At 34.1% G+C, this 16,129-nt stretch overlaps 1 protein-coding gene across 1 annotated transcript in view; it reads right to left on the reverse strand.

The window, feature by feature from the left end:
• LOC129270552 (regulator of G-protein signaling 11-like) overlaps positions 1-9,587 on the reverse strand; it is a 40,094-nt gene extending 30,507 nt beyond the window's left edge. The window contains exons 1-3 of the mRNA XM_054907915.2: positions 9,495-9,587; positions 8,892-9,104; positions 8,031-8,095 (exon numbers count right to left, since the gene is read on the reverse strand). Of these exons, the coding sequence (XP_054763890.2) occupies positions 8,031-8,095; positions 8,892-9,104; positions 9,495-9,570 (354 nt within the window). The 5' untranslated portion in view covers positions 9,571-9,587. The remainder of the gene's footprint in view (positions 1-8,030; positions 8,096-8,891; positions 9,105-9,494) is intronic.
• Between the last annotated feature and the right edge of the window lie 6,542 nt (positions 9,588-16,129).

The following is a 16,129-nucleotide window of genomic DNA, read 5'->3' on the forward strand; positions in this document are numbered from 1 at the left end:
CACTTCTGCAAAATGATAGTTGAAGTGGCCTCCAGCCCATAATAAAACACTTACAATCTACACCGCACAATGAGATCTCTAGTTATTTCCATTGCATTTTATTTCCCAGCTAACTCTGATGATATCTTTCCAATTTGATGATGATAGAGATAATGCGTTTATCAATTTCCCTCCTTTTACACATTGTACTATCCTTAAAGGCCAGAATAATGAAATACTTGTGGCCTAAAATTCATAAGAAACCTGACATGTTTGTTTAATTGTGTTATGACACCGTTTAAAACGAGCTTTCACCATGAAATATTATCACTGAATCCAAGCAATATGCATCGATTGTGCACTCAAATATATATTTTTTAAAGCAAGCATAGGGGGATGCTATGCTGCCATGGAAACATCATGAAAATCAATATTCTTAACAATCAGCAGTCAGTCATATCAATCTCTCTATGGGTATGAACAAACATTGCTTGGTGACAGGACTTTGCATCTTTTATTTCTTTATATCACATCATATAAGACTTTAAGATTTTGTTGCTTGCTTTTCATAGTATTCTTGGATCAGCACCAGAATACAGTCTTTCATTTATCAATTAATACAAACCAAGCAGGTATTTGCGCTCATCCACTTCTGGCTTCCTTGTTATTCCAAAAGTTTCAAAAACTTGGGGGGAGATCATTTGCTTTTGCATGCCCCACTTTATGGAATAGCCTTCCTGAAGACATTAAAAAATGTACCTTTGTTGAAACTTTCAAAAATCTTCTAAAAACTTTTTTTTTATTTAATTCTTAGCTCTTTATGCGCCTTGAGCACTCTACAGAGTGGATTTGACACTTTATAAGTCACATTATTATTATTATAAGGCTATAGTATGAACTATATGCCCACTCTATCGGTATAAATGTTATATATGCAATGAGACTATCCCAACAATATATGATTTGGTTGTGGATGATGAATGGTACAATGCTTCTTATTATTTTTCTGCTGTGTGAAATTGCAAGAACACCATGATTGAAACATGATTCAATTTGAATTGTTATCTTGGTTCTCTAATTCTATTTGCAGAATGATTATTTGTCTTTGTACAGGGGGTTGGGGTTGTGTTGGGGTGGGGGTGGTGACAACAATTTGCTTACTTTGATTTTTTTTGTTTTGAATCTTTTTTTAAACTTGATATCCTCCATAATTTCATTTCATTTATTTTTCCATTTCCAACAATCATTTACAATCATTTACAATAAGTTTTGTTACATACATCTTGATATAATCAATAAAATAAAGAAACTTATTATATGTAATAATTAAGATAACAGGTCGGAAACGGAGGAGGCTGCTAAAAAAGCGAAGCTTGTAGAATGCAGCCTCCTATTACATATTTGTATGAACAATGTAAACAAAACACAAATACAACATGTAGAAGTTGAGCTTAAATCTATTTAAATGAATAGTTTAAAAGAAAAAAAGAAAAGAAAGAAATAGAAAATGAGAGAAAAAACGAAATCAATGGTCTCCAGATTCTTGCCCCGGCACTCACAGCGAATATTACGGATCAACAGGAAAACGAAAATTATCATATTTCACACTTAGTAGTGCTAAGTATAAATGAAAAATATAATGTATGAGTGATGAAGAGTTAAACAAACTAACGAGTATCTTGGAGAAACTTTTTGAACTTAAATTTAAAAGAATTTAGACTTGGGGAATTATGAATAGGCATCTCGGTATTGTGGTACTGAGTCTTGTCTCGATCAGAGGGATGTGGGTTTGAGTCCCAGCCACCCACCAATAAATTAACCCACATTGTGCTGCACTGAACCCAGGTTAGGTGAATGGGTTCCTGGCCGGATTAATTTCTTGAAAGCACATCGCTGAAAACCGCAGCACCAGCTAAGATGGGTACTATACTGCACCTCGAAATAGATTATTTCTAGATAGATGTATAAATATGCCTATTTTGATAATGGGTTCTTACATTCTGCTCATATATATTAGATATGATATTCCTTGTTCTCCATAATTACATGAAATATTTCGATGTTATTCTTTCTATCTTTTCGCCTTTGAAAAAATGGAAGTGCATGAATTCAATGCAGCACTTCATAATCTAATTGTTATTCAAAGTTAGAACCAAAACCTCACCCACAAGGCAATCTATTTTCAAAAACTATCTTCACATCCATGACATTTACTGCTGCTTGATTTACATGTATATAACTAATTTGTGACTATTTTTTTTACATAACAATTTATATCTAGTCACTTAAAGGAATTGTGATAAAAAAATTATGTATACACAGCTGCAGTTATTAGATTGAATATCTATATCTCAGATCGGACCACCAAACTCCGACAGCTGAAACCACTGCACTGGAAGCAAATGCCCATTTAAAATGATAATCTTCTTTTTGTAGCTTCAATGTGAGCGTGGGTCTTATCTCCATGGCAACGGGACAATGTGATTGTAATTTCACGCAATCGGAATCCTGCCATGAATGTATTGATTGGTTTACCTCTCTTAGCAGGTAATCAAAGTGTGAGATGATCACACCTGATGCACGCAATCAAGCATTCCTATAAATTTCACGCCCCGAGCAACCATGATGAAATGGTATTTTGTGTATAGTTTGAGTGAGGAAAGACACACCGTTTTCAAAACGTGTTAAAAGCTAAATTTAATATAATTAATTCCTTTCCGAAACATTTCTTCCATAAATTGTCATATTTGAAGAGACGTGGGTATGTAATAAATGCATAAATTCAAAGGTATAAACACAACATAAACTGACCGATCGGGTCGTTGATTGATTACTTGAAATACTAAAAGATTAATTGATTGTTTGATTGGTCGATTGATCACTTGAGTAGTGTCTTGATTGATTTACTGACTGATTGTTTGACAACTTGATTGATAGATTGATTTATAGATAGTTTGTTTATATGGATGATTGATTGATTTGATACTTGATTGATTGTTAGTTTAATTAATTGATGGAGTAAGTTGATTATTAATTGGCAGGCGCGTAGCCAGGGGGGCGATGGGGGCGGTCGCCCCCCCCCCAAAAAAAAAAAAAAAAAAAAAAAACGTCCCCAAAAAGAAAAAAGAAAAAAGGGAAAATAGAGAGGAGAAAACGAAAAGGGAAGGGAGGAAAGGGAAGAAAGGTAGCTTTGTGGTTTTTGTTTTCCTTTTTATTCTTTATTTTTTTTCTCAAAAGAGAAACTCCTTCACTCTTGCTCTAAATTTATATATGAATTTTGCTTCCGTGCTGCGCGCGGTTAAATGACAATATTGAAGTTCTCCATTGTTCCCCCACCCTCTAACCCTGTTTTTCCACCTCAAGCTTTATGTGTTTCTTGCCAGTTAAAGTTCAAATGTATACATTAGGGCATGGAATTGGAGTAAGGTTAGGCCGAAGTATATGAATTTATTTTTAATTGATCGCGCAACTTCTGGTCGGGTCGGCTCCGGGCGGGTAAAATCTTTATATCAATTTTTGCCGTCACCTCCATAAAGTCAACTTATCCCGCTTTTCAGCTCATTACTAAACAACCATAATTTTGGGGCAAGCAGGTTCCTAAGAGGAAGGTATAAGATTCGTGTCGTATTAAATAAAAAAGTACAATATTTTTTATCAAATTCTATTAAACTTCATGTCATTTCCCTGCACATTCATCTCCTGTACAGTTTTGCGCCCTCAGTTTGAAATTTTGAATGACACCTAAGTTTCTTTATAATTCAAAATGAAGCGCTTCAGGATAAGTCAAAGAAATTAGGCATCCTTTTTTATATAATTTCAATAAATCACAGAAGTTTCAACTTTTTGCGCACTATTTTCTTTGTAATGAAGTTCAGTAATCTTAGAAAATCAATTGAATTAGAGCCGATGGGGTATTAGAGATATCTGCATTTGATGAAACGTCCGCCCTTTGAAATTTCAGAGTTTCATTGCTCTGCGCGGGGAGGAATATCTTCCTCCCGGCATATACACTTCTTCTCCTCTGTTTTAGAGACTAGAGACAAGAGAGACGGCTCCTTTTCATTATAATTTATGAAACACCAAAAGCTTCGCGCGGGAGGGGGAAACTCCCCCTTCCTGCACCCACCCCCTAGGGAGCGCGCTTCGTGCGCTCTGTAAGTGTTGGCACGCTTCGCGTGCATTTACCGCCCCCTCCAAAATGAAATCCTGGCTACGCGGTTGTTAATTGGGTACTTGATACATTTATCAATTGATTACTTGATTAAATATTGGTTGAGTTTTGTTCGATCAGCTTTCAATTTATAATAGAGTGGTATTCCAATTAATTTTCAGGGTGAATCATGATCTTATATAATTTTCATCCCTGTTTTTTCATAAATTATTTTCGAAACGATTAGAAAATTTTATTACAGAACTTCCTTCACAATGTTCAGAGATGGAATGGTTGATTTTTAGTTTTGTTATTTTCATATCATTTTGTATTTGTTTCTGACTTTATCATGATTTATCTGATAATAGTATAAAAGAAAGCGTTATTTTATTTCAGCTTTTGAAATTTGTGGCGTGCACCTGAAAAGCTAGATGGGGAAGTATCAAATTGATGCAGAGGTTCGAAGTTCGAGCCTTGGGGCCCGTTGCAGAAAGAGTTGCGATCAATCAAAACTAAAAATAAATCTTGCACAACTTGATTTTCCGCCAATGAAGCACCCGTATTCGTGAATTGCGCTTGATATTTTGACTTGCGTTTAAACGCAACTCTTTCTGCAACAGGCCCCTGGTCACGTCTTTCGGATGGTGACGTTAAAGGTCGGTCCCAGACGTAAATAATCATATCTTATTGATACACTTCTGACTAAACTAAATACACACACTATTACGTTAAAGATGGTAGCCCATTTTTCAATCACTTTACCCCCAAAACACACGAATCAAATATTTTGAGATATTTTTTTAATACTATTTTCCCTATAATCATGTAATGTTACGAAATCATAGACCTCTTTTTTTTCATCCCCTGCGTCTCAAGATTTGATTGATTGTCTCCTTAGCAACACAACTGAAATGGTCATAATAACTACCAGGCAGTGATAACAAAAAATGGGAACTTTAGTAGAAATCAATAAGGCAATTATCATCTAACTATGACTCGTGTCTTTGGTTTCAATTAGGTTGAGTGAAAATGCTTCAAGGTTGAAATATTCTCCTCTGAATTGTTTGTGCTCCGCTATTGAAAAGGTAAAAAAAAGCCCTGTTAGCTGATAAATTGTGATTTGACTGTTTCTTTTGTGTGTATGGTGAGTTGCGCCGTAACATTTTCTGTGAGTGGTATTATAATTACATGCATAACAATGTAACAGGAAGTGATATGCCAGTGTAGATTTTGTCTGTTGCTATACCTCTGTAAAAAATCATCTCTACAAATGCAGTTTTATAGTGGAATAATTTGAGCAAATATAAATTGGGAAAATAATATTGAATTCAGGGCGAACTTTGGCGTTTCTAAAAGAAAACCCAAATCCTTTAAGTAAAAATGAATTATTCTGTTTTCTACAAAATTTCACCCTTAATAAACTGATGATTAAAAACCAGAATAGAAACTATACTGCAGAAATTGGGGCAGAATGGAGGGGGGGGGTAAAAAAAAGAAAAGGAGAAAATTACAGAGAAGAGAATGAGAGACAAGACAAACAACAAAGACAAAGACGAAGATAATTATATGATATGATATGAAAACAAACATGAAATTCAATTCCGATATCTCAAGTGCTTAGAGAAGTCCTCCGACCTGTACTATAAAATTGTACAAGGCTAGCTCTATTTTTGTCTGATTGCCTCGTCAGAGAATAAATATCAAAATCCTCACCCTATGACACTAGTATTAAGATTGGGGGAGGCTTGGAGGGCTATGGACCTCCAAAACTTTCACTACCATGAAAAACAGATGAAAGAAAAAGCGAAGGAAAGGAAAGGGGTGAAATATGATATTATTTTCTTATTATGTCAAAATTTGTCAAAAAATCCGCTTTTTTAATCCAGTAGGTCTACAATTTTGCTGAACATACGTAACAAACATTTGTTTATAATCACATTACTTCTAATAACTTAAGTTCTCTAGTTGATTTCTTGGTCTGCATCTTTTCTTTGTTAATTTTAAATCACTTTGTTCTTTATTTTCCTTTTATTACATATTTTTAATGACTCCTTTGTTACTACAAATTTGAAAGAAATATTGCAGTGTTTATTTTCATCAGCTTTAAATCAGTTTGTTCTTTATTTCGTTTTTTGTTATTCTGAATTTGCTTTTTTTTAAACCAAATTTAAAAGAAATATTTCAGTGTGTATTTTCATCAACTTTAAATCTGTTTGTACTTTATTTATTTCTTGAATGGCTTTTTTTTTGCTATATGCTCAAAAGAAGTATGTCTTCCAGGTGGCAGTAACTGAATGAATTATACCAACTCTTAAATTAATCACCAAACAACCAAAGATAGACTTTCTTGATTTCAACAGTTGCATTATGGTGTATTCACAAACAGATAACTGAACACACATTTGCAGGTACGCCTGTATTGTTTAAGGAATTCTTTTTTTTTTAAATAAACATTAATTTTCTGTCATTTTTTAAACACAAAAAAATTATACCAAAAAACATATAGGCCCTAAAGAAACAAATAAAACAGTTGTTTTACAAAATAAATATAGGGTTGAGTCAATACGCCTAAGTTCACATTTACTCCTCTCAATATGTATGATTTTGGAGAGTACGTGTGGGTGTGCGAGGATGTGTGGGAGGTTGTGCGAGGTTCTGAGTGTGTTTGTATGTTTTTACATGTATAGTGCTTCTATCAAGAGGGACACACAAGAATCAAACACACACACACACACACCAGCCACCCTGATTCAATAGTCACAACGACGGAACATAACCCAGACCAACCAACCAAACCAATTTCCAATGACCGTCGGTCGGTTCGAAGTCGGTTTCACTGGCGAGTTGTCGGATGTGACAACTCTCCTTGGTTTTGATTGGCTGAGAATCACTGTTGCTATGGTAACCGTCAACTAAAATGGAAGTTGTCGGATAAAACGTCCCACAAATCCTTTCATGAAACGCTTCCCAGATTTTACAATCAAACAATAAACAGAAATTCAATTTCAGTTTCAATTCCAATTCAGGAGTCAGGACACCGAGAAAGGGAAGGAGAGAGAAAAGAAAGAAGAGACAGAGAGAGAAAGGGAGATGATTTGTGGCTCAGGTGGGTGGTGAAATGAGTTGCTCTGATCAGAACAGATGGGGTTATTCTTGGTCGCCATGGTAACAGAGTGGAATGAGGATATGCTTTGAGCTGTCCAGGAATTAATTTAATCATCTATAAAATTAATTTGAAGTGCAACAGCCTTCACCAAGCTCCAGACAAATCACACGCAGCGTTGTATACTGCTTTCTCGCATGGAAGCCATAATCGCTTTGAATATTACCAATGTCAATGACCTTTTTTATAAGCCGACGACTAACGTTTTGAAAATCAAATGAATACTGCCATCAAGGAAAATTGAATATGAATAAGATCTCAAAACAAAGAAAACAAAAAGTGAAATGAAAGTATATTCATTTCCAATTTGCTTTGGGATATGATTACTTTCCATAATCAATACCGTTTTCTTGTGCTATCAGTGGTCAGGTACGAGAAAATACATTTTTTTAAATGCAGACCTATAGCACATTCTGTTGCTTTTACAAGCCACGCATTTCAATAAGATAAGATAATTCAGTATGCAAATTTAACCCAAGTTCCAACTTTTTTGCTCTTCATCACTCTCTGCTTGTTATGCTTCCAGTCCCATATATCTCTCTATTACATTTTAGCCAATGTTCATTATCAATTTCTGACAGTTTTACCCCTGGGTGTTTTCCCCTAGTAAATTTTGGTTATTGATCCTTCTAAAATATCGTTTACAAGATTTTGGTTTACACCACATGCACACATAAAAGTATGAAAGAAACAATTTTATTAAGGAAAGTAAGACTTTGCGTGGATTAGTAAACTTACATTTTCATATTCCTCTAATCCAAAGTTCTGCTTGTTCCTCATTGTTCGTTTAGCCAGGTAAAGAGCTGTACAGGGAAAGAAAATACGAATGAGTTTATTATTCAAATCTAAATGTTAATATGACCCTAAGAAAATTTTGTGAAATTATGAAAATAATTCATATTCCTCTCCTTGTTACACTGCGATAAATGTAATCAATTATAATTACACTTGTTTCCCTCTTCATTACCTGGAACTTCCTACCCCCCCCCCAACCATTTGCCCCTCTCCCTCCCTTCCCTCCCCCATTGCTTCTCTCTCCCATTGCTTCCCTTCCCTTGTTTTCCATGCATGAGAGTTTCATTCCTATTGACTTGTTTGCATGACCAACTAAATTATGATTTATGTAAATGTGTACATGGGGCATCGGGTATTGATTGAAGGTGGGACAGACGACATCACAGTCACACACAAATGTATATTTTCCCACAATTTTTATAATTTTAATCACCTTAATGAACTTAAATAAATTAATAAGGGTCTAGATTTAAAAAAAAAATCATTATGTTTGTTGTTTGTTGGAAATTAATGGCGACCAGTCATATTTGACTATTACCGCCAACTCGTTTGGTCAACTATTATTTTCTTTCTTTTCTTTTCAATTAGCTTTGAATTCTAATATAATGCATTACTTACAAAGTGTGGTGAGGCCTGACTAGCACTTTGGCTACTTTTTGTTTTTCAATTTACTATGTATATAATTTTTCTTATCTGTAACTTTTCTGTGATTTGTTTCATTAAAACCTGTAAATATACAAATGGTATTATAAATGAATAAGTGAAATGAAATGAAAAAAAAATGTTTGCCAACAATCGGCTTACCATAATCAGTATTGTCGTGCGATCGATCCTGTGATGTCCAGAAGTAGGGACTTTGGAATCGATAGAGTGTATTGTCTTCTTTGATTGACACTGTCTTTGTAGGTTCAACGGGATAAATATAACCATACTGAGATAGCAGAGTGGCAAGATGGGTCGCTTCCGTCGTACTGTGAACATCTAATAATTTAGTGATCCATTCTATTAAATCGATACCTGAAGGGAGGATCATTTCAAAATTTGTTATTATAAATACATATCAGTTGATAGCAAGAGAATCATACTTTTCTTCTTTTTTACAGTAATTTGTAATGCCGATTTACAATTTTACAAAGAGAACAATAACTTTTAGGGTATCGTTTGGCACTTCATACACCACCAATTTTTCGTGAAGTTACTCGTAATTTTAAAAACATTTTTTTCAGAAAGAACTTCTAGGTAATCATTTGGTACATTATCACTCACCAGTCATTTGCAACTTTACACAAAGTTTTTAAGCCAGTAACTTGTAAAATATTGTTTAGTTACTTTAGCACTCTATACACTAATCGTTAGTGAAGTCATTCGGTACTTTGTACAAATTGTTTCGTGAAACCAGGTACTCACCCGTGAAGGCACATGGAACTGAGGTAAGAAAGACCTTCTGTGGACGAGTTGGGATACCATGATCAGCATGCTGCATACCACGTATTATCTTCTCAATCTATTGTGACGTCAGAAGATGGACATCCGTCACGGTTAGATAAACATGCAAGGAAACATAGCATTTTCAAGAATTATTCATGTATCTTGTATGTTGTATTCTGTGTGATCAAAACGTCATAAATCGAGAAATATATCCTCGAGGAATCTAAGAAAATTAATAATCAACAAATCTCCAATGTAAAGTTAAACTATAATTGAGCAAAAAACTAGTATTAGGCCTACTATAAAAACATAATAACTAATTTCTGTACTTTTCATGAGAATATTGATTTGAATTAAGGCCAACCTTTGAAAAACGGATTTCACGTTTTAGCTGTGTACATTTTCAATAACAAAAAAGAATTTCCATTTGAAACGGAATAACATGTTTTCAGAAACGGAAAGACATTTTTTCAACAGAAAATCACTGCCCATACTCCTAATACAGATTAGTTTTTATCATAGCAATTCGTGATACATGTAGTTTACTTTACTTTCGACCATTATGATTACGAACTTTTTGCTTGGCACTATTTCACCTTTCCAGCTATAGCTTATCAAACTTCATTACGATCCAAATAAACCAGGATTTGCTTGGTTTCTCTTGTTGTTTCACACCGAGCAGAAGAATGTATTAGACCAGACCTATACACTACAAAGTAAAGCATGAATAATCTGTTCAAAATTTGAATTCATTAACCTATAAGTCCTTCGTTTGTTTGATTCTTGTGATATCAATTAGTGTTTTCTGCTTTTAAGGAGATGGATGGTAGTGTCAGATTTTCTGTATATATATTTATATATATTATATATATAAATATATATATTTAAGTTTTTCAAATCATCAAAAATCACAATATTTACAAAGGATGTACATGAATTTCGTTAGTAGCCGTTGTGTTTTTATATTATCTTTTGTTAGTAGCGTGGGAAATCCCTTAGTAATGAAGGAAACTCACTGTAACTCATTAACCACCCCCCCCCCCAAAAAAAAATATAGAAAATAAGGGGGAAATATTGTATGAGTATTTTCTACATGGTGAGAAACAAAGGTACCTCTATTGCATGGAACCTTAAATCATTTTATTGGTATATAATAACCGATCAGTCAGCTAAAAGATCGTGTTTACAACATGCAGACAATAATGATATTAATCAAAGAAGAATTATAGATTGAATGTGCTGAAATGGTAATATAAACGTTCATTCACCTATCTATTCATTTCGTCATTCATTTCGTCGTTATAACCCCATTTATGAAAGGTTTTCAAGGTAATTTATACATGTAAATACAACGAGAAAGTATTTTTTAATCAAACGACTGAAAACATTTAAATTCCGACTGATTGTGAATAATAATTGTTGTCGAATACTATGGGAATTTTGACTTGTGAAATCTACATATCATTTAACAATGAATATGCAAACATGGGGAATTTAATTTTCATACAATGTTGTTTACTATATTATGAACCTTATACAAACAACTAGTTTCTTGAATAGTTTAAACAAGTGTATAAAATCTTTTAAAGGTTTAATTTTGATACGTAATTCTCAATAAATTAAGCATGATTGTTTAATAGACTGCAAGTTTCATGTGAGCAGCGTTGTATGAAATTATAAACAGCGCTCTTTGGGCTGTGTATTATGATAATATCAAATATAAACTTCTCATATTAACATTCAAATGTATTCATGGTATTGCCCCTGCTTATCTTCAAGAACTTGTCCAAATTCATAAACCCAAGCGTAATCTCCGTTCTGGCTCACAAAATCTTCTCTCTGCAATTACTGTCAAGACCAAATCATATGGGGATCGGGCTTTCCAAAAAGCTGCACCAGCACAATGGAATTCTTTACCACCGACATTAAGAAATATTACCCAGCTTGAGAAATTCAAAGTACAATTAAAAACCCACCTATTTCAGAATGTTTAATTTAGTCACATGTAGGTCCAATCCATGTTTAATATTCTTTGAGCTTATGTATAATTATTTGATGTCTAACTTTTAAATTTACAATTCTCACCACATTTCTCGCTTTCCTCGCGCATAGAGACCTGGGGCCCGTTTCATAAAGGACTTGCAACTGTTGTAACTTTGCAGTTATGGCAACTACCATGGAAACATTGATTCTGATTGGCTGCTGAGCCCTGTTACCATGGTAGTTGCCATTATGGCAAAGTTACAACAGTTGCAAGTTCCTTTATGAAACGGGCCCCAGTAGGTGTTATGCGTATTTAAGAACTGTACTATTATTTATTATTATTATTATTATAATTATCATCATAATATAATTTGTATTGCTGTTATCCATTAAATGCCAGCACGTTCTTGGGTAGTAGGAACTATAGGCCTCAAATTATATATTTGTATCCTTAAGTTAATAACAGCACAATATGGTAAGTGAGTGTACTCTGCAGTATTCATGCATGCATTTCATATGAGCAAAGACATCCATCATTGATACTTGCTTAGATTTGATTACAGTGTGTTGATTTGATAGTGGTTTGAATGGGTGTATAATCCCATTACACACTCAGTAACAAAGTAATGAGAGGAAACGTATGAAATTGAACGAGCAATTTAATAATCGAATCAAATGCATGCGCGGGAGCGCGTGTGACAGTGCTAATTTCAAGTAGCGACCAAGCAAACCCTTATTAGCAATTTCACCAATTTAATTTTAAATTTATACAAAAAAAAAACAGTGCCATCAAATTAATTGAAAATTGAATTCCATGAAAACACTTACATATTACGTTACCTCGCAATGCAATGTGTTTTATAACACATTTTGGCCAAGAGTGTATCTGTTTATCTTCTAATGGAGGTAGAAACACATGTTGGGTTGGTAGGTATTTGTTATTTTTAAAGGTATGACACTAAAGAGCTCAAGGTTGTTCAGAAATATATGTCTTCTGCTCATAATGGTAAATATTCCATTTTAATTTGTCTAATTTTTATCAACTTTATTTGTAAAAAAAAGAGTGTAGAATTTTAAAAAATGAATGAATAAATGAATAAACTAGCATGAATAATATGAGTAATTTGCGTCTTTTCATAGCAAGTTTCCTGCATTCTACACTGTTCATTCCCCGATGTTTTATCTCTTCTAGATGATGATTTATAAACAAAATAGTGATGAAAGGCCATTAGCGAGATGTCAAAAAATGACGTCGCTTCGAGTAACAATTAGTAATAATGATAATAATAATAACAACAATAATGTTAGTAATAACAATAATTTAAAAAGAGCTTCACAATTAAAATAGTTTTAAATGTAGGCCCTACAAAAAAACAAAAATGAACTTTAATTTATATAACAAAAAAATGAAAGATCAAAGTCACTGTAATAAGAGATATGTTGAATTTGCCTTTTTGTCTTTAATATTGAGCTGAACAATGAAGGCCGTCTTGCCGCTCCCCCTCCCCCCCCCCCCCATTTCTTATCAATATAAGGCCTATATCGTTTTATTGATGAGTTTGTTCTGACTGATGTTTCCTTTTCTGTTTTATTGACAGTAGGGAGGCCTATATCTTCCACATGTTAAAAGTATAGAGATACCCTTGCTTTTTGCCTTTATTTTCAAAATCAAAATCAATAAACGTAAAACAAATTTGGAAAGACGGTAACAAGAAGAACGCATGTCGATACACGGAAATTAAACGTGACCATTTTTAACACGCTAACTGATACAGTATCAGCTCCGATATTCTTCCCTTTTACTGATGTTGGTGATGCAAGAACTGTTTCAATTGCAATTGTAGATGCGATTTGCAGGGGCTGCGAACCGGGGAGCAGGGGGTATTCCCCCACCCCCCCCCCCCAAAAAAAAAAAAAAAAAAAATCCTCGGAGGAAAAATGCCCCTTTTCAAACTAAAATACCTTTTTGAAAGAAAATGTTATATATTTTAGGTCAGAAAAATAAATTTTCTTGCTCGCGCTTCGCGCTTGTATGAGTTATTGTTTAGTAAGGTACTCATCCTGTTTATGGTTTTAAAAAAATGCTTAGAATGTCCAGGGATGGTATTCTGAAAGCGTTCCTATCTAATATATGCTCTTATCTACGTTACGATCTGAAATTGGTATTCTGAAAACGTTCTTATCTTTTCTTGCTTTACTACCTATGCTGAGCGCGTAAATTTATAATTTGCGAATAAGCGCGCTAAAGATGGCGTTAAAAAGATTGTCAGAATAACGATTTTCAATGATTTTAGCGTCTTCTTATTTCAATGAGATACGATAAAAGACAAGAACAGAGATAAGAACGTTATCAAAATACCACCCTGATTATTTAGTGTGACCGTTGCATTGCAGTCAGCGAATCTTTATATGTATACTGATCATCATTCTACTAATAGAGAGTTTAAGCATTTTGCTCTCTAATGGTGGACGACTCATTACTACTCTGGCTCCTCGGGTTGAAGTAGTTGTGGTAATTTACAAATGGATACGGTACTCGCTCGTATGCATGCATGGTGCCATGGCAACGCCATAAATTTTCGAAGTAATTATACAAGCCCTCCGTGCTCCAAGTTAAACGACACACTTGAAATGGATCAAGGCATATTTCCCCGATATCTTCCTGCTTCCCTTTACGGGAATATAATTCTCATTTAACGTGTGTGCACTCGATCCCACGATTGAAATTTGGAATTCAATGGCAAAGATATTTTGAGAAGTTATCATTATTTCCTAAATTCGTAACATAAATAATTGATCAGTATTCGACTCATACATTATTTGTTAATATACTAATTTTAGTTATATACCACATGGTTCTTTTTTTATACATTGAATCCATTTTACAACATTTTTCTACATAATATACCTCCCACTATATCAGTTCTGTTTAATCAGGGGCGACACAAAAGTATTCGAATGGGGGGGGGTGTGCAGACGACATCGAAATTACGTCATTTAATTGAAATGAGTATTGTATATTTCCGTGACCCAACACTCTATCCAATTCTCTTCTTAAATTTTCTCCTTTTCCCTCATTTTTCACACCCCTAATTGTTTTCTTGCTTGAAAAAAAAAATCATTAAGTGGTCACCCCTGCCCCCTCCTTTGAGCGCCATCGTAATCTAATATTTATCTAGATCATTCAATATCTACCAAATTTATTTAGGAATCAATCAAAGTTTACAAAATTGTCTAAATGACCCGTACGTATATGCCTATGTGTTTCCAATATTCCTCCCAAGGAGGTCCTGAAAGACTCTAAAATTTGATGTGTAATGTTCACTTGAGTAATATCGTATATAGGTCCAAACCTTAAAAATAAAAAACAATTACCTATATCGTCGCTTTAGAGTTACCGCCAATACTTGGAATATCAACGGTAATCCTCAAGAAGAAGAAGAAGAAGAAGTAGTTGAATATGAAGAAGAGAAAGAAGAAGAAGGAGGAGGAGAAGAAGAAGGAGGAGGGGGAGGAGAAGAAGAGGAAAGAGAAGATGGAGGGGAGAAGAAGAAGAGAAGGAGGAGGGGAAGAGGAAGAAGAAGAAACAAAGAAAAAGAAGTATCGAAAAATAAATAGGAAAAAAAGAAGGGGAAAGAATGACGACAGGACAATAAAGAAAGAAGAAGGAAAGCAAAAAGAAAAGGGAAAAGAAAATGAAAGAAGTATAGGGTTCACATGAGGGAAAAGGCATTCTATACACATATACTTGTATAACTAAAATAATATCTACATTGGTATAGCTATCGTACCTTTAAAATGCATTATCATGTAATCTTCCAAAATGATCTCGACGTATAAAACACCAATAAATGATTTTTACAGACATGGTAGTTTTTCCTAAGTAGTCATATGTATTAAAACTATATTATGCTCATTAAATATTTTTCACTGCACAATTAATGACTTGACTGTAATGATAAAGAAGATGGTGCACATTAAAACATCAACCGAAGTCGATAACATGGCAGCTATATGCTACGAGCACATCACCCCATGTACAGCTCCAAGTAATCAACTTTATAGCCAGCGGGAAATTGTCTTCAATTACATTCGGTCTCCTTGGTGATGGAGTAACCGTTATGCAGGAATGAAAACATAGACAATGTTTGTATGTTCCATTAACATGACGTTTCTAATAAAATTCTAAGAGTAACATCTCTGTAAAGTAAGAGGCGAATGGATGATAATGGTTATACTCAATATCACGTGATCAGAAGTCCCGATTACTCATGTACCTCATATAAAATGCGTATTAAAACAAAAGTTTATGCTTTGAAAAATCCTATAAAATGAGAAATTTGTTATATCTTGACATTTTTTCAACATTTCTTTATAGGTATAAGTTTTTGTAAGCAAATTATGTCATAAATGTCGACAAAAGTTTCGGCTTGAGTGAGCACCACTTGCTTTTGAAATGTTTGTGAAAAATGATTTGCGCACAAATTGGAAAGAAGTGGTAAGCCATGAGGATGACAAGATTGGAGGCCATAAAGGGCACTTTAAGCTATATAAAGATAAGCTATATAAAGATTGATTAGAAAATATTTTCCACATTTTAATTTTTCTCTTTGCCTAATACGATCCCCCCC

This window comes from Lytechinus pictus, chromosome 10 (assembly GCF_037042905.1).
Source record: "Lytechinus pictus isolate F3 Inbred chromosome 10, Lp3.0, whole genome shotgun sequence".
Lineage (NCBI taxonomy): Eukaryota > Metazoa > Echinodermata > Echinoidea > Temnopleuroida > Toxopneustidae > Lytechinus > Lytechinus pictus.